This window comes from Parasteatoda tepidariorum, chromosome 5 (assembly GCF_982258835.1).
Source record: "Parasteatoda tepidariorum strain Cologne lab strain chromosome 5, Ptep-v5.0, whole genome shotgun sequence".
In the NCBI taxonomy this organism is placed as follows: Eukaryota; Metazoa; Arthropoda; class Arachnida; order Araneae; family Theridiidae; genus Parasteatoda; species Parasteatoda tepidariorum.
The window spans coordinates 39,624,838-39,645,346 of NC_141759.1; the positions used below are offsets into that span (position 1 = coordinate 39,624,838).

Consider the following 20,509-nt stretch of genomic DNA (forward strand, 5'->3'; position numbering starts at 1 on the left):
TAGTAAAATTTGTAAAATAAAGAAGATTGCACCTGATTTTTAAAAGTATCCACAAGACTGTTCATTCGTTCGTTGTTTGAGAATTGGGCATCTGAGGCCAAAACAGGCCCTTTTCATGATGAAGTGATGGAAACATACATGAAGACTTGATACACTGGGGGAGAAGAGTCATGAAGTTTAAAAAAAATGACACGTTGCCATCATGTTGAGAAAATGAAATTGTAGGCGAAGGAAAAACTGGAAGGTGACTGGAAATGAGTTGAGAGTAAGCAACAAAAAATGAAGTCCGCTGTACTTTAGCTTAAAATAAACATCTCGCTGTTTGAAAGATTACTAATTTCGATGAGATAATTGGCATCACCAGTCTTCGCTACTAATTAAACCCAAAGGAACCTATCGGCCGACAGTGGAGTTTAGTTTCGCAAGACCTCTACTTGTGAAACATGCTTCAACCAAATGGGTTCAAACGCAAATGACTGCCATTACTGTTTGATCGGCCAGTCCTAAATGCTACTACCATGTGGTCGATACAATCATTACGTTCTTTGGTCAAAGTAAAACAATTTACTACTGCCAGCTTACACGGTGTTTTCACGTTGACTGGATCTGGAAATTATTACATCTCGATGTTCTGTCTTTAAACATTGATCTGTGAACTATGTCGCAGTCCGATGTACTATGCCAGGGGTGGCCAGCCTGTGGCTCACGAGTCACATGCGGCTCTCTGAAAGATTATTAGTGGCTCTTGATAAATGTACCCGAGTTCCCTTTTCATTTTTGTGCTATTATATTTTAAAAAATTATTATCATTCCGTATGTGTTTCGAAATGTTTTTTAAATTACTGACAACAAATATGAAAGACTAAGTGCAACGTTGTTCAATTCAAGGTGAGTTTTCCATTTCCAATATAATTATGACACAAAAAGCATCTGGAGAATTAGATAATACAGATGCAAGAAGATCAAGCTCTACCATTAAAATATAAGCCGACGTCGATTACTAAATTTCGGAAATTTGCACCAGAATCGAAGTATCATGAATTAAAAAAGGTTGCTTATAGAATAATTTCAATATTCGGAACAACGTACTTATGTGAATCATTTTATTCCACTTTAAAATTCGCGAAATCCAAACATACAAGAATTACTGAGAAGTTCTGTCGCCAATTATTCACCAAATTTTAAGGAATTATCAAGAAGTAAAATAAATGTGTTTAATTTTTAATATTTAAATGTAATACACATATTTTGTACTTTATGTTTTCAATAAATATAAATTATGTAAAAAAAAATTTTTTTTTAATACCTTTTTTGCGTTCCTTTTAAATACATATTTAATTGCGGCTCTCGAAAAATTTCAAATTTAAAAAAATGGCTCGATTATCAAGGAGCGTGGCTACCCCTATACTATGCAGTCCGATAACACTTCCGTCCACGCAGGATGAAAGGAATCAGATCTCGATATGAATTGTAAACTTAATTCTTAAAAATAGAATAGCTGAATTCTAGATGAAATTATCATTCAAAACTAAAAAATGCTTACCGAGAAAACGATAAAAATTTATTAATAGTCAACATAAATGATATTATTTCAAGTAAATCGGATGATTCTTTATTGTTGTTTTCCAAATTATATAGATTCAGAAATATATACTATTCTATAACTATTACAGTTCTGTATGTTCTGAAATCACATTTATTAATTGGAATAAACTAAGCAATGCTGACTTCTCTTTAATTTATAATGAATTGAAGACAAAAAAAATGTTGTTTTTTTACCGTAATACACACATCTATAGCAGTATGCGATCACGAAATCGGAAGTTATCGGTTGCAAGCTTGTTAATATTAGAAAGGTAAAAATTATTGAGAAATAGATCTTCAATTGTTTGGCATGTTCTGTTTCAAAAAGATTTACCAATGCTCTGGTTAGTTTTTTCAAGTACTTCTGCCTTTTCCTTAGGGAAAGTTTGCTTCTTATTTGCCACTTAGAAAATGCGTTCGACTCTGCCAATGATTATGATATAACAAAATGAAACTTAAAAAATTAATGCCTGATATTTTCTGTCTCCGCTAGAGGCCGTCCTCAAGCATTGCGATCGCGAAATGAGAAAATGTTCTTGAAATGTTGTTTGCGTCCTGTTTCGAAAATAGATTTACTGATGTTTTAGATTTCGTTGTCAAGTTCTTCAGTTTTTTTTCTTAGAGTTTTCTTCCTTCTCGTTTTCTATTTACTGGTGGTAAGCAAACGTCCCACCTATGCAGTTATTCTGATGAAACTGAATGAAAACTGCGAATTTCCGCCCCACTAGCTGGCGTATTCACACGTTGCGATCACGAATAGATATGTGCTCAAGAATAAAAAAAATTTTGAATCAATAAAATTTACGCGTTTTATTTTAAAACAAGAGAGCAAGAAACTAAATTATTTAATATTTTTCTTCTATTTGCGATCAAAATGGGCTACAGATGTCGTACAGCAGAACGCTCTGCCTAGCAATACTTCGCAACTTTGCATGCTTTCATCATTAATGTGTGGAAAGTCATAGAAGAAGGAAGTACGTTAGTTTCTGTCATGATTTTCAAATAAATTAAAATCTCTTAAATTGCCATATAGAATTATAAACTATATTTAGTATAGTTCTAAAAAAATGTCAATGAAATTTAAAAAAGTACTTTTCACAATGAAATTCAGAAAATATTAAGTATAGATAGGGGAAAATATCGTAGTGCATTCCTATGCAACTGAAAAGACGAGGAGAGGAAAAGGGTGAGTGTCAAAACATGGAAAGGTCTTCTTCCCAGATGACGTATTCGAGCGCTGCTATCGCTATACTATGAAATATGTCCATAAAATATGTGGTTAAAGAATCAAAAAATTTTCTAAAATTGGAAATTCCATTCATCTCTAGGGTAAAAAACATTCTATTCGAACGTTTGAAACGTTTTTACGAGCGCTTATGTTCACATTCTTCCTCAACGACAACAAAGATGTCAATCATGTGCAGTGAGAATGGCTCTTCAAAAAAAAAAAAAAAAAGCCATTTCCCTGCGTCACGTGATTTGTGAATATTAGTCAAAGTTGTTGTGTTTGCTTAAAAAAAGTAACCATTTGTAATTTCGAAAACGTTGCCACAAAAATAAACAAAAAAGTTTTAAAAGTTTTGATTGGTTTAGAAATTTTCGTTAATCTTTGCGTTTGTTTTGAAGTTTTGAATAACGAAAATCTATTCAAAATGAAAATTTTAAAATAAAGTATTTTATAAATTTTAAAGTAATCTCATAAATTATTTGTGTATTAATCGGTACGTAAGTATGGTGCTCTATTCATATTCATAAACATTAATATTTGTTTATTGTAGCTTTATAACCATCTTTTTGAAGTACTTGTTTGTTTGTTCGAGAACGCGGCAATTAAATTTTTAAGAAATTTTCTTCCGTAAATTTACTGTAATAATCATGCTTTAATATGCTTTATTAAAATGAACTGTTTCATAAATAATAAAAACTGCTACTTTTCGTAAACATACGAGCGAAACATTATACTTCTTTTATTCTACTAATATTATACACAGGCATAATTTTTTATAATAAAGCTATATTTTGTTTCCCATAAAAAATTTGTTAAATTTTTAGTGCTTATTTTAATTTTTTTATTTTTTAAAAACTCTGAAGGTGTTATGTGTCTTTTTGAGAAGTAGCAAAATTTTAATGAATACTATATATAAATGATAATGTATGAAAATTATGAATGATACTTTTATATGAACCACAATGTAGGTATATTAAGAGTAATTTTTATGTATTATGGGAAATAACAGGATTTTAAAGGTCTAAGTTTTTTACTTTAATAATAACTAACCAGTGGATAAATTTGTTATTTGTTGTTTTTTTTCCTGACCAAACATACATTGTAAAGTAAACTTTCTAACAGTTTTATATCATGAATGATGTAACAGTGTTATGCTAGACTAAGGATTCTTTTTCTATTAAAAGCAAGGCCCCATTTAAAATATTACAAATCTTCAATTTTATGTTCTAGTTCATAAAAAATTAATATTTTATGGTTGAAAAAAATTTAATTTGTGTTTGATTAAATTATAATTCATCAAAGACCCGGGGTAATTCACGATCACTCTGTTTGTGGGGTAAATAATGATCACCTAAGTTTTATTTTAAAAAAATAATTTTTTTCTAAATTTGAGACATGAACAAAAATGCTTGTACACTTTACTAAGGTATAACTACATTTACTTAATAATAGTTTTTTTGTTTAATCTAACAAAATAAGTATCTTTTAAACTGCATTCTGTATTTTCCATTTCAAAGATGGGTTTCAAAAAGTGCACATTTCTGCAAAGATCTCCCTCCTTCTCTTAATAATAAATAATTCAAGTTACTTTCTTTTTCTTTGATATGAAAATAGTGTAAGCTCTTGTTTAATTGTTTCACATCTACTGTAAACATTATAATTGATTATAGGAAACTATATCAAATGTTGCCCCTACAGACGGGGTAATTATTGATCACTGGGGTAATTCCTGATCATTGTCATTTCTTTTCATAAATAGTATTCAAATAAGCTAATAAATAGCTAATTGTCTTTTCTTAAGTAACAGTTCATATTTATCAAGTGGAACGACTATAAAATATATATTAACTCAATTTAATCACAAAATTTGTTTTTAACCGTATGCTAGACAAGTGTGTTCCGATTTGTCGTACCTTGCTTCTATCTTAATTTTATGTGTGTACGTTGTTAGAATAATTTTTAAGTTTATAATTTAGCCTAATATTTATGTGGTGAGAAATTATAAGCCTAAAAAGGATACTAAGGTTCTAGAAAGCAAAATTAGTTCTAGTAATTAAAATTTCTTAATTAATAAATTTCTTTTACTGATTGAAAATGAATATTCCAGTGTGAGATCTGCTGCCAGAGCTGTTGACATACCTTACTTAACTTTACACTCTCCCTTAATGAAGTTACAAAATCCAGCAAAAGTAACGCATGTGAAAACTCTTTCTTATATTTCAGCAGAACATGAGAATGAGTTGGCTGCTTGCCTAAAATGTATGGCACGATACAAAGATTTTTGGAAAATTTAAAGTGTTAACCTTTATTTTTGCTTTTTAAATAAATTGTTTTATTAGCTGCTTAAACATATATTTTTGGTTCATTTGTTTGATCTTGTTGTCTTATTTGTTAATTACCACTGTATAATTATTTTTAAACAGTATGATTAAAACTGGTGATCAGTAATTATCCCAGAAGTGATCAGGAATTACCCCAGAAAGGATCAAGAGAAGGGGTAATTCCTGATCACTAAAAATTTAAAATATTTTAAATTCTAATTAGATTTTCAAACAAAACAAGGTAGCCTAGAACTCATCTCATATACCCTCAAACGTCCAGTGAATGTTATAATTCTATCTTGAAAAGTTTTCTTACAAAATAGATGTTTGCATTTTTTGATCAAGAATTACCCCAGGTCACCCTATAATCAAAATTTCCACATCAATTTTCCTCAAAAAATTAAAATTATTAGATCAGCTAGAATGACACTTCAGTATAGGTGGAATAATAATCATTGAAGACTGAATAATATGAAATAACAAATAACTAGGACTGAGCGATGTTAAGATTGTAACAATGCTAAGATTTTAGCACATATTGTCACGCCACTAATATTTAGATGCATCGTGATGTTTCGGCACATTAATGTTTTACATTTATTACTACCTAAATTTGAATTTTTGCTTTTTTTGATTGATTGATCTATTAAAGCAATTGTGTTCTTGAAATAAATTCAATCTGAGCTAGACCTCTCTCCATCTTAAATTTAGTTCATTTCTGTCAATATTAAAAGAAAAAAGAATTCTTAAGAAAGTAAAACGAATCTTAGAATAAAAGTAAATTATTAACAAAATTTGTAATTAGTAAGTTACATTTTTTTAATTTTCTATCAAGATAATTATTTTTCAAGATTTAAAGATGTGGATGTTTGCAAAATAGCGGTTAAAAATCAATTAACGGCTGGATTGATTTTTAAAAAATCAGCAGGATTTGCACAATTAAAAGAAAAAACTTTCATAACTGTAAAATTCAACAACACTCCGATTCTCAATCACATTCGGATTCATCATATCAGCAAAATGTGAGTCACAATGTAATGAGGAAAGATAGCGATCATCGCCGCAACTATCACTGTACACTTACGGAGGAAAAAGCTCTTTGTGTGAGCTTGCAGACATCAATATCATATTTGCACTCACTTGATACCATCGTAGTTCTATTGGGGACAATGCTCAACGTCACATATCAGTGTTTTCATCATAGAAAAAAAATGGGTGAAATTTCAGAAAGTTAAGTGAGATTTCTATAAACTAAAAAAAAAAAAAGACAAATAGACTTGAAAAAAAAAAATCTCTTTTATGATAATACATTTTTAACATCTTCTATTTTTTAAAGCAATGAATATTTTTGTTGCATCATCATAAAAGATTTTGCCTTTACTAGGTGTTTCTCCATCTTACATTAGTGCATAAAAAATGTGAACGTCTTACATGAAAGAACCTTACCAACGTTAAACACATGGTTGCAGAGAAATGTGTTCTGAAAGCGGTTACGTGGTTCGAAGGGGTTGTGTTCTGTTGTTCGAAAAAGGCTCTGAACAATACTGGTAAATAGGGAAGCGAGGTAACAGGGCAAATGTTGAAAATAATGAAAGATCCAGAAAGAAGAGTGAAACGGATTTTATTCTAAATGGCGTAATTCGAAGCTTTTTCCAAAATGCAAGAAATTTGCGAATTTTGAAACTGATTTATAGAATTCGCAAATTTCTCACAGTAATAATTTTTTAATCCGAGAAATAAAAAAAAATATGCGAGATTCCCGCTCTGTAGTGAAAACACTGCATATGTAGTCAACGATACATTGGGAAATATCATACACATTTCGATAAATCACAATTTCCGATGTTTCAAAAAATTGCCAATCCAAACATCAGATTGGCATTGACTACATAACATGAATATTTTCCGATGCATTGATTCATTGCTAAGTCCTACAAGTCATGTATCCAGATCACCACTTTTCAGAAGCTTCTATTTTTTTTTAACTCTTTAATAAACAATGTAGACAATTTTTACAAAGAAAAGAAACATTGTTTTATATTTGTGATCTGGTAAAAAATTTTTTTAAAAAGAAAGTTTTTTTTTTTTAATTACTAGCTGCTTCTCAGATAGCTTGCATCAAGTACACCAAAAGTGATGCAAAGACAAAAGAAGTTAAAGAATAACAAACTTATTTTTCCCATGAAGATAAATACATTTTTACTATCATCAGAAATTTTTTTTTATTGTTTTTGTCATTTCTGTCAGCATCATCAGTAATTTAATTTTTTATTCATATTTGATTTTGAGTTTAATAACTAACATATTTTCCAGCTATGGAGAGAAAAAGAATACCAGATACTGAGTGGATTGATGAAGTTTTTGATACAGAGTTTCTTCAAGCCAAGTAAATATAAAATTTTGTTTTTAAATTTTTGTTAGGAATAGTATTTGTGTTAGTAAATATGTACGCAAGTTTTTTGTTTTGTTGTTGTTTAAGCTAACAATTTATCTGAACTTTGTTTAGTTTGTATGGTACACATCATGCGCACTGATTAAGAGCTAATAAAAACCATTTCTAACCATTTCTAAAAACCATTAAGAGCTAATAATCGCCATTTCTTACGCCTGAAAAGTAATTTTAGAAAAAATTTAGGCACATTGACAGATACTTAACATATTTTATTAATAAAATAGAACTTTTACAACTTATTTTACTCTCAAAATACACTTTTTACGAATCATAAAATTGGACTTGTCACTTATTTTATACTATAACGTGACACGATCACAAAACTTATATTTTCAATTTAAATCTTGAAATGCTCAGAATAGCAGATGCTTAGTAAACTTCATTTTATTATTGATTAGACTTTAAAAAAATGTTTGTTTGCACAAATCATATTTTTTAATAACTTATATATAATTTAATTATCCACAAAAAATCCTCAAGAGTCACTCTTGTCTCTCAAAATGGGAATTTCCCCCTGTTAATGATAAATTCAGTTTTAACAGAAATTCTGCTGTCTGCTCTCTGAAAACGATTTAAACTTGTTTTGTCATCAAGCATAATATTCCAGTCCAGTTGAGATTTAACACTCTAGCTAGTTAGGAGAAGGTTGAATTTTCAATTTAACATAAATTCAAAGTGGAAATAAAATGATGGTAAAATATATATTATCATCGAGCACAGAACTCCCGTTGAGACTTAACAATTCTAGTTAGTTGGAAAGTAATTGAAATCTTGATTGGATAAATTTCTTTTGGTTATAAATTTTGCTAGTAACCATCATGAAATGAGTGTTATTATCAGCTACAGAGCTTCAGTTAAAATATGTGAACTCTAGTTACTCTCAAAGAGGACAGATGATAATTTCCTTTGGCAATAATACAACAATAAATTCTACTTTTAGCATTCAGAAATCAACTAAAACTTGTTTTGTCATTCAGCACAGAACACCAATTTAAATGTGAGTACTTTCTAGCTAGTTGGAAAGTAATCAGAAGTTTTATTCATGATATATTTGGCGATGAAATTTTTTATTTTTGCCGATTTTATCTGTTGTATTTTAATAAAAAAAAAATTTTTAAACAAATAATGTGTACAATGATTTTTAATTAAGATGTTTGTTATTTAATAATACAATTAAAAGTAGTTTTTTGAACTCTGAAAATAAACCTACCTAAATTATCATAATTCTTAATTTATGGAAATTAAAGCCTTCAAATTTAAAACCTCTCCAGAGGATTTTTCTGGCTTCACTACTTGCCCAAACCGCAGTGCTAACAAATATCTTCTGTGATGATTGCTTACAGATTAAGGGCCTATTGTTATAGAGTAAACTTTAAAGGTTTTCATGATCTTTCTCTCTATATGTTTAATAACTTAAAGGCAAAGTTTATAAAAATCGTGTTTTTTTTTTTTTTTAAATAGATTTTTTTTTTAATGAAAATACTTTTAATAATACAATAATTAGTCTTTGCTTCAAAAAAAAAAACAAGTTGGTTTAATCCAAAATGGAAAAGTTTAAATTATTTGGTATTTAAAAAATACTTAAAATCTTAATCAATAATAAGTAGAAAATGGCTACTTGCAAAATCCCAAATAACACTATTTTGATAAAAATGTTTTTTTGAATTTTTCGATTTAAAAGAATAATAATAAAATAAAAGATATTCATTGCACAATCTGCTCAATTCAAATTATAGTTGAAAAGGAATTAAAAAAAAGTTTTTTAATTGCTTCAATGTTGTATGAAATATTAATAAAGTGCCATTAAAAATGTCCGTTTGCCAGTAGATACTTTAGGGAATAAAAAGTTATGTTATAATTTTCCTCACCCTTTATTTTCGATTTATGCTTTTATTTAACAACATATTGTTGTCTCTTCCTCTAAGGAAAAAAAGGTTAAACTGTAATTTATTACATTTTAACCTGTTTTTTTTACCAGTTTTTTTTTCTCTTTTTTTTCCACAATTTTTATAACCGGACATACATATCATATTTCTTTAACCACTGATATCAATTAATTATTTTGTAAAATATTAACTATACATTTTTTATGTATAAATGTCTAAATAATTATCTAACATTTCAAGCATTTTTTATTTTAGTCATGAGAGGAGAGGAAAAAGGTCATCTGTAAGTATATTTTGCATTCTTTATTTTGGAGTAATTATGAATGTTACATATAATTAATTAAAAAGAACATATGACCACAATAAATGGTGTTACAACTGTGAGATCATTTCTTCTAACTTTTAAAACAGATTGCTTTCTGTTAGAGTAATAATAAATGTTACATATAATTTAAAAAAAACTCATGATCGCAATAAATCCTATTACAACTTATAGTTCATTTTTTCAAAATTTTAAAATATATATTACTTTCTTTAATAGTAGTGCCTTTTATTCTTAAGTCACTAATTTCCAGTGATTCTGTCTGCACACTCATTAAAAATACCAAAAATCGTTGAGGAGTCACAAAATAAATGTTTTGATGTTTTCTCTATGATAAAAGAATATAAATATCTTAAAATGACCATAAGCCTTCACCTACCCTTTGAATTCATTTTTATGAAGCTCAACTGTATTTGAAAAATTATATGTTATGTATGATACTTTTTCATTAATCTCGTACAAATTAATTTATTATTGTTTAAGTATAAAATTTCTAAAATAATGTTTAGAAAATAAGAAAAATTTGTTTCATACGTAAATTTAAAGTATTAATTTCCTGATAAGGTTTGATTCGGAATTTATTACTATCTATAATTTTGTTACAAAATTAAGTTGAATTTGTTAATCTTTTCATTATTCTTTTTTATATAATTTTGTTTTTCAAATGATTGAAATTAGTTTGAATCATGTATTTCTAAATATATATGTATATATTTTTTCCTCTATCAATTTATTTTTATTTTTAGATTTTAAAGCAAGCAAAAATCCCAAACCTTGATATCTGTGATGTAAGTTAAAATTTTGTTCTTGTTAATTTATATGTTTATTATGTATTGTCATTGTATTTTAGTGAAGTCTAATAAATTATTAATTTCTATTTTTGTATAAATTTTTTTTAATTATTCTTTAATTTCCTAATGCTTTTACTGAATCATTTACATGGATTTATTGCCCTTTAATGTTATATGGTACGTTTTTAATTAGTACAAAAGCTGTTTATTATTAAATAATTTAAACAAAAGTTCAAGTTTTAAATTTATTTAGCAAGTTTTTTTTTACAGCAACAGATTTTCAAATGAATTTTTTTTTAAATTTCTTCATTTTGGTGAAGATTTTTATAAAAATATAACCGGAGAACTTTTGCTAAAAGACTTCGTTCGCAGATAAACCTTAAGAAGACGTCATACCACGTGAAGAACTGTGTATTGAAAATTCTTCTCCACTTCCATATAATTTAAAGTATAGAAAAAGTGAGTTCAAACGTACCTAGAGTAAGCCAGAAAATGAACTACTGAAAAAGAACTTTTTAAAATATCAAAATGAAAATTTGTTGTGAGAATATAACTTAGAATTACACAATGGAGAAATTCTCTTTCAATAATTTTCTTGCATTTTGTTATATTAAAAATTTTTTTCTGCAATTAAAACTTCATGGCTTACTCTAGGTTAACCTGAACTCACTTTTTCTTTCTTTTAAATGCTAAATATGTAATGGAGGTGAACGAAAATTTATGGCAAAAAGTTTATACCGTGGCATGGCGTCTTCTTAAATCTATCAGTAATGTGCAGAGGGGTGAGAATACTCAGGTTAAACTCCTTGGTACTATAGGTATAATTCATTAGTAGCCAAAAACGCATAACTTCAAAGGATTCAAACTATACCCAATATACCTTTTGATTTTTAGTTATTTTTTAAAAATAACATAGGCCAACCTACCATTTTAATTGTTGCTTAGTTTCTTTAATCTTTTTTAATGTAGGATGAATATGATGTAAGGTATGGTAGAAAGAGTCAAAATCTTAAAAGAAGAGTTAGTTTTGCAGATACTTTTCAAGTCAAGTAGGTGCACTTATTATGTGTAGTTTTATTTATGAAGCATTATTTCATGGAATTTTTTTATCTATTTATTCATTCTTTTGTTTAAATCTGTTAGAATTTTAATTCAATATGTACCTTAATATTTGTTTCTTTTGGCAATAATTGTGTTCTTTGTCTTTTTTAGGGAATTAAATACTGGAAATATTTACGACATTCCTGGAAGAAATGGTAATTATTTTATTGTTATGATTGTGAAATTTATTCTTATGATATTTTATCGTCAAGTGGCTTCTTCCTCTGTGATCAAACTCAACAGTTCAATTGGGTAAATGATGAAGAATTAAATATTAGTTTAGTATAGAATATTAAATTAGTTTTTAATCATTTTCAGTCTTACCAAATAAACTGATGATGAATACTTATTGTATTCATCAATTTCTTTCCAAACATTTTAAATAAAATTTCTGACAAAATTATACCCATACATGTTAATCAGTTTTTAGATTTGTGAGAAATATCGTTATTTTTGATTAACTTGTGTCAAGAAAATTTTTCAGTATGATCCTAATCACTTTTTTTTAATCGTTTAATTTTTTTTAAGCACTGTTTAATTTAACAGGGTGCATAGCGTTTTTAAAAAGTGCTTAAAGGTGCTTATTTTTCATTTTCGTTTTTTAAAAGCCCTTAAAGGTGCTTTTTTCATTGGATATTTTTAAAAAGTGCTGAATCTTCCCTTTTTCAAAATGATATTTTTCGTTTTTGATTTTCGCTGCGAATTATGCAAAAGACTCAGTTCACACTGTTCTATTCAACGTTTTTTCAATTAATTCAACCCCAATCTATTTCGACGTATTGTCAGTCCGTAGCGTATGAAAACGCCATTCATTTTACATGATTTTTGGCAATTGTCAAAAACAATGCCATAAGGTTTCTTTTTTGACACGACGATTAAAACAAGATAAAACTGTCAATTGTCAAAAACTTTCCAACTCTACCTAATTATATTTTTTTAAAGTGCTTAAAAATATTTTTTGAGTGCTTGAAAAGTGCTTATTTATTGTTGAACAATTTGGCTACGTACCCTGTTTAATTTTAAAAATACATAATTTTAATTAATTATATATTTTATAATTAATTTTAAAAATACTTAAAAACAGACTTGTATTTCATTTTATTACCTTTTCCAAAGTTGTTAAATGCATTATTTTATTGTTAAAAATATTTGAGGAAAACCTTTGGGAGCCTTACTCTTAATCTGATAATAATTAAAAAAAAACATTTTCCCCAATCTCTTTTTTATAAATGCTATAGTATAATAAACTGAGATTGGCAGAAAAGAATGATGAAACAAAATTTATAAAACGAAAGTCAAATATTTAATTTATTGTCAGAGATAGCTAGGAAAAGCTCTTTTCAGTGTCTGGAATTGTCAGAGAAGAATGGAATTTTAGTCAAAACTGTTCAAAAATAAGGAAATCTATGGATCATCAGTTTGAAAGGCTGGCGAGTAAGCAGGGAGCGATGACACTCAGTCTGATAAATTTTGGCTTTGATTATGGCATAGAAGAATTTTTTTTTTTCTGAAAAATAATTGGTGATACGTTTAAAATGTAAGTTAGGCTGAAAAAAAAGTTAGGCAAATGATATTAAAGAAAAAATTCAAATGATATTGTTTTTTTTTTTTTTTTTTTTTCTTTCTGTTTTTCTCACGTTTTTTCCATTTAGCAATTTCAGTTTAATTTTTTCTTAATATGTACCTATTATTCAATCTGTTATATATCTTTATTATTTTTGGGATGAATATAATAGTTTTTCCCTTTTTTTATTTATTATTTTTCTCCAATTTTCCAACTCTTATGTTTCTGAACCTTTGGCTTTTATTGTTATGCTATGTATTTTTCCAGTAAATACATAAATATATTGAAAATGGAGTTTTTCACAGGTAAACGGAATCAGGTAATTTTTCACAGGTAATCTACATTAAAAGAATAAAGATTTTTCCTCCATATTTTTATTTATTTATTTTTCTTCAAGACGGTAGGTAGGTACTTTATTTAGGTCGGACTAGAGCTACGCAATGGGCCATTGGCGACGGTCTGGTAAACATCCCCGAGGATGATCTGAAGACATACCATTGCAATTTTGATCCTCTGCAGAGGGTATGAGCAGGGGTGCTTTGGTAGCCCGACGACCTGTGTGTGAAGTCGAGCCCTTTGCACTAGAAACGATAATTGAGGACTGATGCCCCTCACCCTCAGTTCCTATGCAGGCTGATCAAAGTGGTCACTCACTCGCTGGCTGACCGCACCCAGTGATGCTTGGCTTCTGTGTTCTACTGGGAACCGTGTCTTTATGATCAGTCCACTGCGGGACTTTTCTGTAAAAAAGAAAAAATATAGATGGCCGCCTTTAATTGTTATTAATTTTTATGGGGGGGCAATTTTAATTAACTTGTTTTTATAATTAAGGTAGGATATAACAATTCAAGATTTTTACCTTTCTAGATTCTGCAGATTTTCACAGATTTTGGATAATCCAACCTTTACTGTAGTGAATAAATAATTTTTTTTTTATTAGTTTAAAAACTTAATTTTTATTTTTAGAAAATCAATTTTTTTTAAATCATTGGTTTATATAGATTTTTCGGTTAATTAAGATTGGTTGGTTCATTGATGTGCCAAATGTAGAATTTATTTTATTTTTTAAATATATTGTCCATAATCTTGGAAGAAAATCCATTTTATTTAATTTTAAAATTTTGTTTGCATTAAATATAATTTAAGTTTTTATTAAACGAAAATTGGTGTTAATTTTTTTTCTGTACCTTATTGTTTTAGATTTAATTGCAGTTTTCTAGCAACCAGATTTCAGATTTTTTTTGCAGCAATAGTAATCGGCTTACATCAGATTCTTCTTGGTTTTAAAACCAAATAACCAAAGCTCTAAGCTAACTTGGTTTGAAAATCATTACATTGTTAAGTTAACTTGTCTTCTGTATACATTTCAGTTATTCAGTCATAGATTTACCAGATTTAGATGCTGTTTTATTTAATATGTTTTTAACATTAAATATCACTAAATTGTTCAAAACACACGACTCATATGTTGGAATTAAGTATATTCTAAGCCTAGGATTCCCAATGTCAAGTAAATAAAATCCAAAAATTTACCATTAATTTCCTCATCCGCTTTCTGATACAGACTAATATAGGAATAAAAAGATAATACAGTAGGGAACCGATTATCCGGAACGATCGAGACCATAGCTATTCCGGATAACTGATTTTTCTGGTTTTCTGAGTTGCTACAAAAAGCCGTTTTTTTATTGTTAAACCCAACTAAAAAAAAAAAAGAGAAATATTTGGAAATAATCTTAAAAAGAAAAAAACGATGAAGTAATACACTAATGATTATTTCCAAAATGATGGTAAGGTAAATATCTTTGGAAAAAAAAAAAAGAAGAATCCTAAAATCTTATGAGGAAAAAAAACATGTTTTAAAAAAATGGCGGAAAATTTATAGAATTTCGTTAAGGTTTTCTGATTTCCGGATAACAGGTTCTGTACTGTAGATATGTTTGATATTTAGTCATCAAATAGTCACCGTTCTTCAGTGCATGCTTATATGATTGAAATAATAGAGTACAGTTGTTGCATAAATATCTTTTTGTAATAGTTTTTATAATTTTTTTTATAAGATGTTTATGTATATCTTTTTTCTTTATGATTTATTTTTAGCTGTAGAATCTTCGAAAGACTCTTCTTTCAGCATTCATTTTCCTAATTTCAACTCAGATAAGGAGGATAAAGAAAATGTTGATATAAATTCTTTTAGGTAAGCTTAATTTTCACTTTTTTTTATCTTCAAAATTTTAAAAGCAGTGATTCTCCTAGATCTTATAATGCCAGCTACAGTATTTACGTTTCCACAATCATTTTTACTAAATTTTTCTTTATTTAAAATAATATAAATGTCCCATTTATCTTTTTCAATGGCAGCACTCTGATTTATTATTCTTTAGCGACAGCTGTCTGAACCAACTGAAATCAAAATAACTTTTTTAAGTTTTTTTTTTCACATACTCTGTATGGTGAGGGTATTAAAAATTCTTGTAAAAAGGTTATAGATTAAATGGCTGAAAAGATAAAATAGAAAACAGAATTTAGAACAATTAAATTTATTTAAAGTATAGGGTAGAAACAAAGCGAGTGCCGCAAGGTCTGGCAGAACACATCAAGTTGAAAACTAAATATAAGTACTTAAGTTTTTAATGGAGAAATAATTTAAGTTATCTAAAGGTCAGAGATGGACTGCAGGTGTGAACAGTTTTGGGGGAACTGTTGACAGCTAAATTACAGTTAATCTTAAACAGGTGATGAAAGGATTTTCATACTTAAAAAAGCACAAGGTTATACCCAGAAGAAAAGGATACTTGGTTTAAGATGGTAACAATACAAAAGCAACATCAAAGTAAATCATTACAGGGTGCGTAGCGTTTTTAAAAAGTGTTTAAAGGTGCTTATTTTCGATTTTCATTTTTTAAAATCCCTTAAAGGTACTTTTTTCATAGGGTGTTTTTAAAAGGTGCATTTTCTCTTTTCCAAAACGAGATATTTTTTCTTTACGAATTACCGTATATTCCGGCGTATAACGCGCACTTTTAATACAAAAATAACATTGGAATTTACGGGTGCGCGGTATACGCCGAATATAAAAAATTATAGATTAAAAAAATTTAAATATGGAAAAATACTTTTATTTTAAAGAAATAGCATACCTTTACCTATATACTTCATTGATTTTCGTTATTACATAAATAGTTCATTATATTCGTCTTCCGCTATCAATTACAATTATTAAAATTTTTTTGTATTATAATTACAACTTATTGTATTATCTGTAAGGTGGGACCAAAACATGTCCCACTCTAAAAGGCTTTCTGGTTTTCTTACGCAACCTGGACGGATTTGCCAGATGTTTTTTACCCACAATTTAGCACCATTTCTGTCCATCCAGAATCACATTATTGCTCTTTCAATTCTAGCCCTCACATGCATGCCAAATTCTGTTTTTTCATTTTTTCAAAAGATAGGGAAAAATACTTTTTATTTACGATCTTGAAAGATGAGATATTGCACATGTACAATCCAAATTTTCGTGCGCGTTATACGAAGAGTATATCTTAAAATTTAAAAAAGTAATTAGAAATTACGGGTGCGCGTTATACGCCGGAGCGCGTTATGCGCCGGAATATACGGTATGTAGCTGTTGGTCTGTAGCTTATGAAAATGCCATTCGTTTTACATGTTTGATGAAATACTTACGGGTCCGCATGTGCGTATACTGAGCAGGATTAAGTGGGTAGGATTTTTGCCCTCTCATGTGCAACTCTGCTTCATTTTGCAAGAGATTCTCAATTTCAGGATTCAGTTAGTTTTGAATTGATAATTTAAAAATACTTCATATTTATAATAGGTAATAATTATCCTTACCCCAAAAATTTTGAGTTTTTGACAATTGTCAAAAACTATGTCAAAAGTTTTTTTTTTTTTTTTTTGACATGACAGATAAAACCGTCAATTGTCAAAAAATAGTCAACTCTACCTAATTATGCTTTTTTTTTTAAAGTGCTTAAATTTTTTTTTGAGTGCTTGAAAAGTGCGTCAAAGGTGCTTATTTTTTGTTTAAAAATGTGGCTACGCACCTTGCATTGACTAACTAGGAAATGCCAAGGAACAATTTGTGAAATAAAATAAGAATATTGTTACATTTTCTTAATAAGAATTAAACTAAGAATATATATTAACCATTCAAAATAAAATTAATATTCTAATATACAATTATTTAAATAATAAGCAATTCTTTAAAATATATAAACCAAATATTGTGGAAGTAATATATAAAACAAAATGCAAAATGGCTTAGTTTATACAATCTGAATTACATTAAATAGGTAGTAATTAAATCACAACCATTATTCTTAATTAAAAATTATTAATTTAACAAAGATACACCATATTAAATAAACCTAATGATATTGAGTTCCAAATATTTAGCATATGTATGTTAATTTGCTAAGGTTATATGTAATAAAATATATTTATGTGATTAACAACAGGGTGCGTAGTGTTTTTAAAAAGTGCTTAAAGGTACTTATTTGTCATTTTCGTTTTTTAAAAGCCCTTAAAGGTGCTTTTTTCATTGGATGTTTTTAAAAAGTGCTTAATTCTCCCTTTTCCAAAATGAAATTTGTTTCTTTACAATCAATTGATATTATGCATATCAATTGTTATTATGCAAAAAGCGTGGTTTTCACATTGTTCTATTCAACATTTTCATAATTCATTGAACCACAATCTATTTCATCATACCATCGGTCCGTAGCGTCTGAAAGCGCCAATCATTGTATGAAATACTTGCTGGTTCAAATTCTGAGCTGGATTCGAGCATTCTCATGAGCAAGAGAGATAATCTTTTTAAATAATAGTTAAATTAATTATTTAAAATTTTGAATAAATTTTTTTATATAGGTAATTGTGTAAAGTAATTACAAATTTAAGACATTGAATGTATTTAAAATTGTGCATAAATTGTTCTTGTGGTGAATATAATCACGAAAAGAATTCTTTGCAGAAACTACTTATTTTATTATGATATGAACTTAAGAAAACTATTTTTCATTTTCTTAACATATATATATATTTGAAGAACTTTCAACAATATGAAGGGAAACAAATTATTAGTGCACATATCCTAATTATAATATTTTTTTAAAGTGCTTAAAAGGTATTTATTTTTTGTTGCAAAATTTGGCTGCGCATCCTGAACAAATATTCATATGTGGTATCAATACTACTACACTCTGTTTGTTGTATTAATATTTATCTTTCTTGCTTTGATTCTTCCTCTTGTAGCAAAAGATTTTTTTAAATTTTTTGATGTTTACATCTGGCTACTGAAATCTGCTTCCACCTTATTTTTTCTGAGTGACCACTTTTTTTTGTTGCTTTCTTTTTTGAAACTGCAACATGAGGAGTAAAAACAATGTGGCAGCTTGAATTAAATAAAAAAACCAATCATTTTCTCCCATATTTTTTTTAAAAAAAATAGTTTAATTATAAAAGTATATCAATTTAGAAAGAGACTCTTTAAAGTGGAATTTTTATTAAATTGCCCAAATTAAAATTTTGACCTTTCAAAATCCTTATTTATGATGGAAAGATTCACGTGGAAGAAGAATTCTTTGAAATTCACATATTTCCAAGTTAAAGTGTATACATTAAATGTATTTTGCCTCCTTAAATATTTTTTAATTAATAATCAAATCAGTCTTTTAAGCTTACGAGCTATTTAATATATCATTCTACTATTATATTCAGTTTATTTTTTAGAAGAGGGTCACTGAAAAAAAATATTGTAGCCTACGGTGTTGCAATAAATTTGTATTTTTACCCCTTCAGGATGGATAATTCATAAAAGCATTCATACAAAATCAGGATGGAAAAAAATAAAAAGCGATAACTAAAGGGGCTATGGCTTATTTAATGTACTTATTTAGCACTCGCTTTTATGAATGTTTGTTTAGTCGCATATCTAATTAATGTTTGTTCAAAGTATAACTATATAATTTTTATTTTGAGCTATAAGTAGTAGTGAATTTAAAAAAACAATATAATATAACCCCACCTGCAAATAAATTGTTAAACAATTAGTCAAGCTTGTGATTCTTCCTCTAATTCGTGGAATTCTGCGAATATCAAGACAGCTAATTCACAGATTTCTGCAAGGCAATAATTTATATTCAGAAAGAATTTTCTTAGAGTTTCGTTAATCTAAAATTTGAAATGCGTTACCAACGCATAATCTTGTTAATGATACTTTTGTTCTGCCCTTACCGGCACCCCTTTTTTTTTCTTCCTAAGTTCTCATTCACGTGCTATAATCACTTTTTTTTTCACAAATTTGTTTTAGAAAAATGAAAGTTTGGATAAACTTCAAAAACATAAGGGGAAAAAAATCCATAACTTTGGCAATAATTAATTAACTACCAAGGCAAACACAAAAGTATAAAATTGATAATCAAAAAAGTAATTTAGAATTGGCAAACATTTAAAAGATAGTTCACTGGAAAATATGGCTTTTTTTCTCTTTTTTTTAAAATTTATATTTTAATGAGTAATAATTTCTTTGCAAATTCGGAATTATAAGGGAAGACTTCAGTGTGATCTATTTACCCTCTTTTCTTTTTTTTTTTTTTGCTACAAGTGGATTGAATTAATTTTTAATGTGATATTATGACATAGAAATTTTGAGTCCCGTATTTATGAAATTTATTTTTAAATGTGCTCGAAACAATTCAAAATTTGTGTATCAATCCATGTTATGATTTTTTTTTCTTTTGCAGTTAATTTAGTTGATTTTCTCATGGTTTTTAAAATTCCTATATTATGACGACAAAATTTGAATGACGCCTCTGAGTAATAAATTTTTATGTGATCATTTGCATAGTCACCATCGTAAATTTATGCTGCGTTTCGCGTGTTTTATTAGCTATTATTGCAACAAATTTTCTCAGTATTTTTTTTTTCTTTTCAAAGTTCTGTATTGTTTATAAATTAATATTAGGACACGCAAAATTAAATTTGTCATTTATAAGTCACTTTTTGACATAATACCACCTTTTTTTATCAACTTTTTCAGAGTTTTTGCTACTGATATCTACATGTATAAAATGAGCAAAAGGGAAAAAGGGAAGAGAAAGAAACGTTAGGATAATTTCTAGATAGAAAAAAAAATTAAGATAATTTATTAATTCAGCAATCACATGTCTGATTAGTTTATTTGCCAGTTTTATTTTTTTTATATCCTGATTGATAAGGTTTTATGCTGGCATGTAT

The 20,509-nt window shown here is 27.9% G+C and overlaps 1 protein-coding gene across 14 annotated transcripts in view; it reads left to right on the forward strand.

Moving 5' to 3' along the window:
* Window positions 1-3,081: 3,081 nt before the first annotated feature.
* LOC107438072 (uncharacterized) overlaps window positions 3,082-20,509 on the forward strand; it is a 93,401-nt gene continuing 75,973 nt past the window's right edge. For 13 of the 14 annotated variants that reach the window (XM_087163722.1, XM_087163726.1, XM_087163725.1 and 10 more), the window contains exons 1-7: window positions 3,082-3,305; window positions 7,447-7,519; window positions 9,727-9,754; window positions 10,540-10,581; window positions 11,554-11,633; window positions 11,797-11,840; window positions 15,350-15,446. In XM_087163722.1, the coding sequence (XP_087019848.1) occupies window positions 7,449-7,519; window positions 9,727-9,754; window positions 10,540-10,581; window positions 11,554-11,633; window positions 11,797-11,840; window positions 15,350-15,446 (362 nt within the window). In that variant the 5' untranslated portion in view covers window positions 3,082-3,305; window positions 7,447-7,448. Of the gene's footprint in view, window positions 3,310-7,446; window positions 7,520-9,726; window positions 9,755-10,539; window positions 10,582-11,553; window positions 11,634-11,796; window positions 11,841-15,349; window positions 15,447-20,509 lie in introns of all 14 variants that reach the window. The other variant, XM_087163723.1, reaches the window with a different exon arrangement.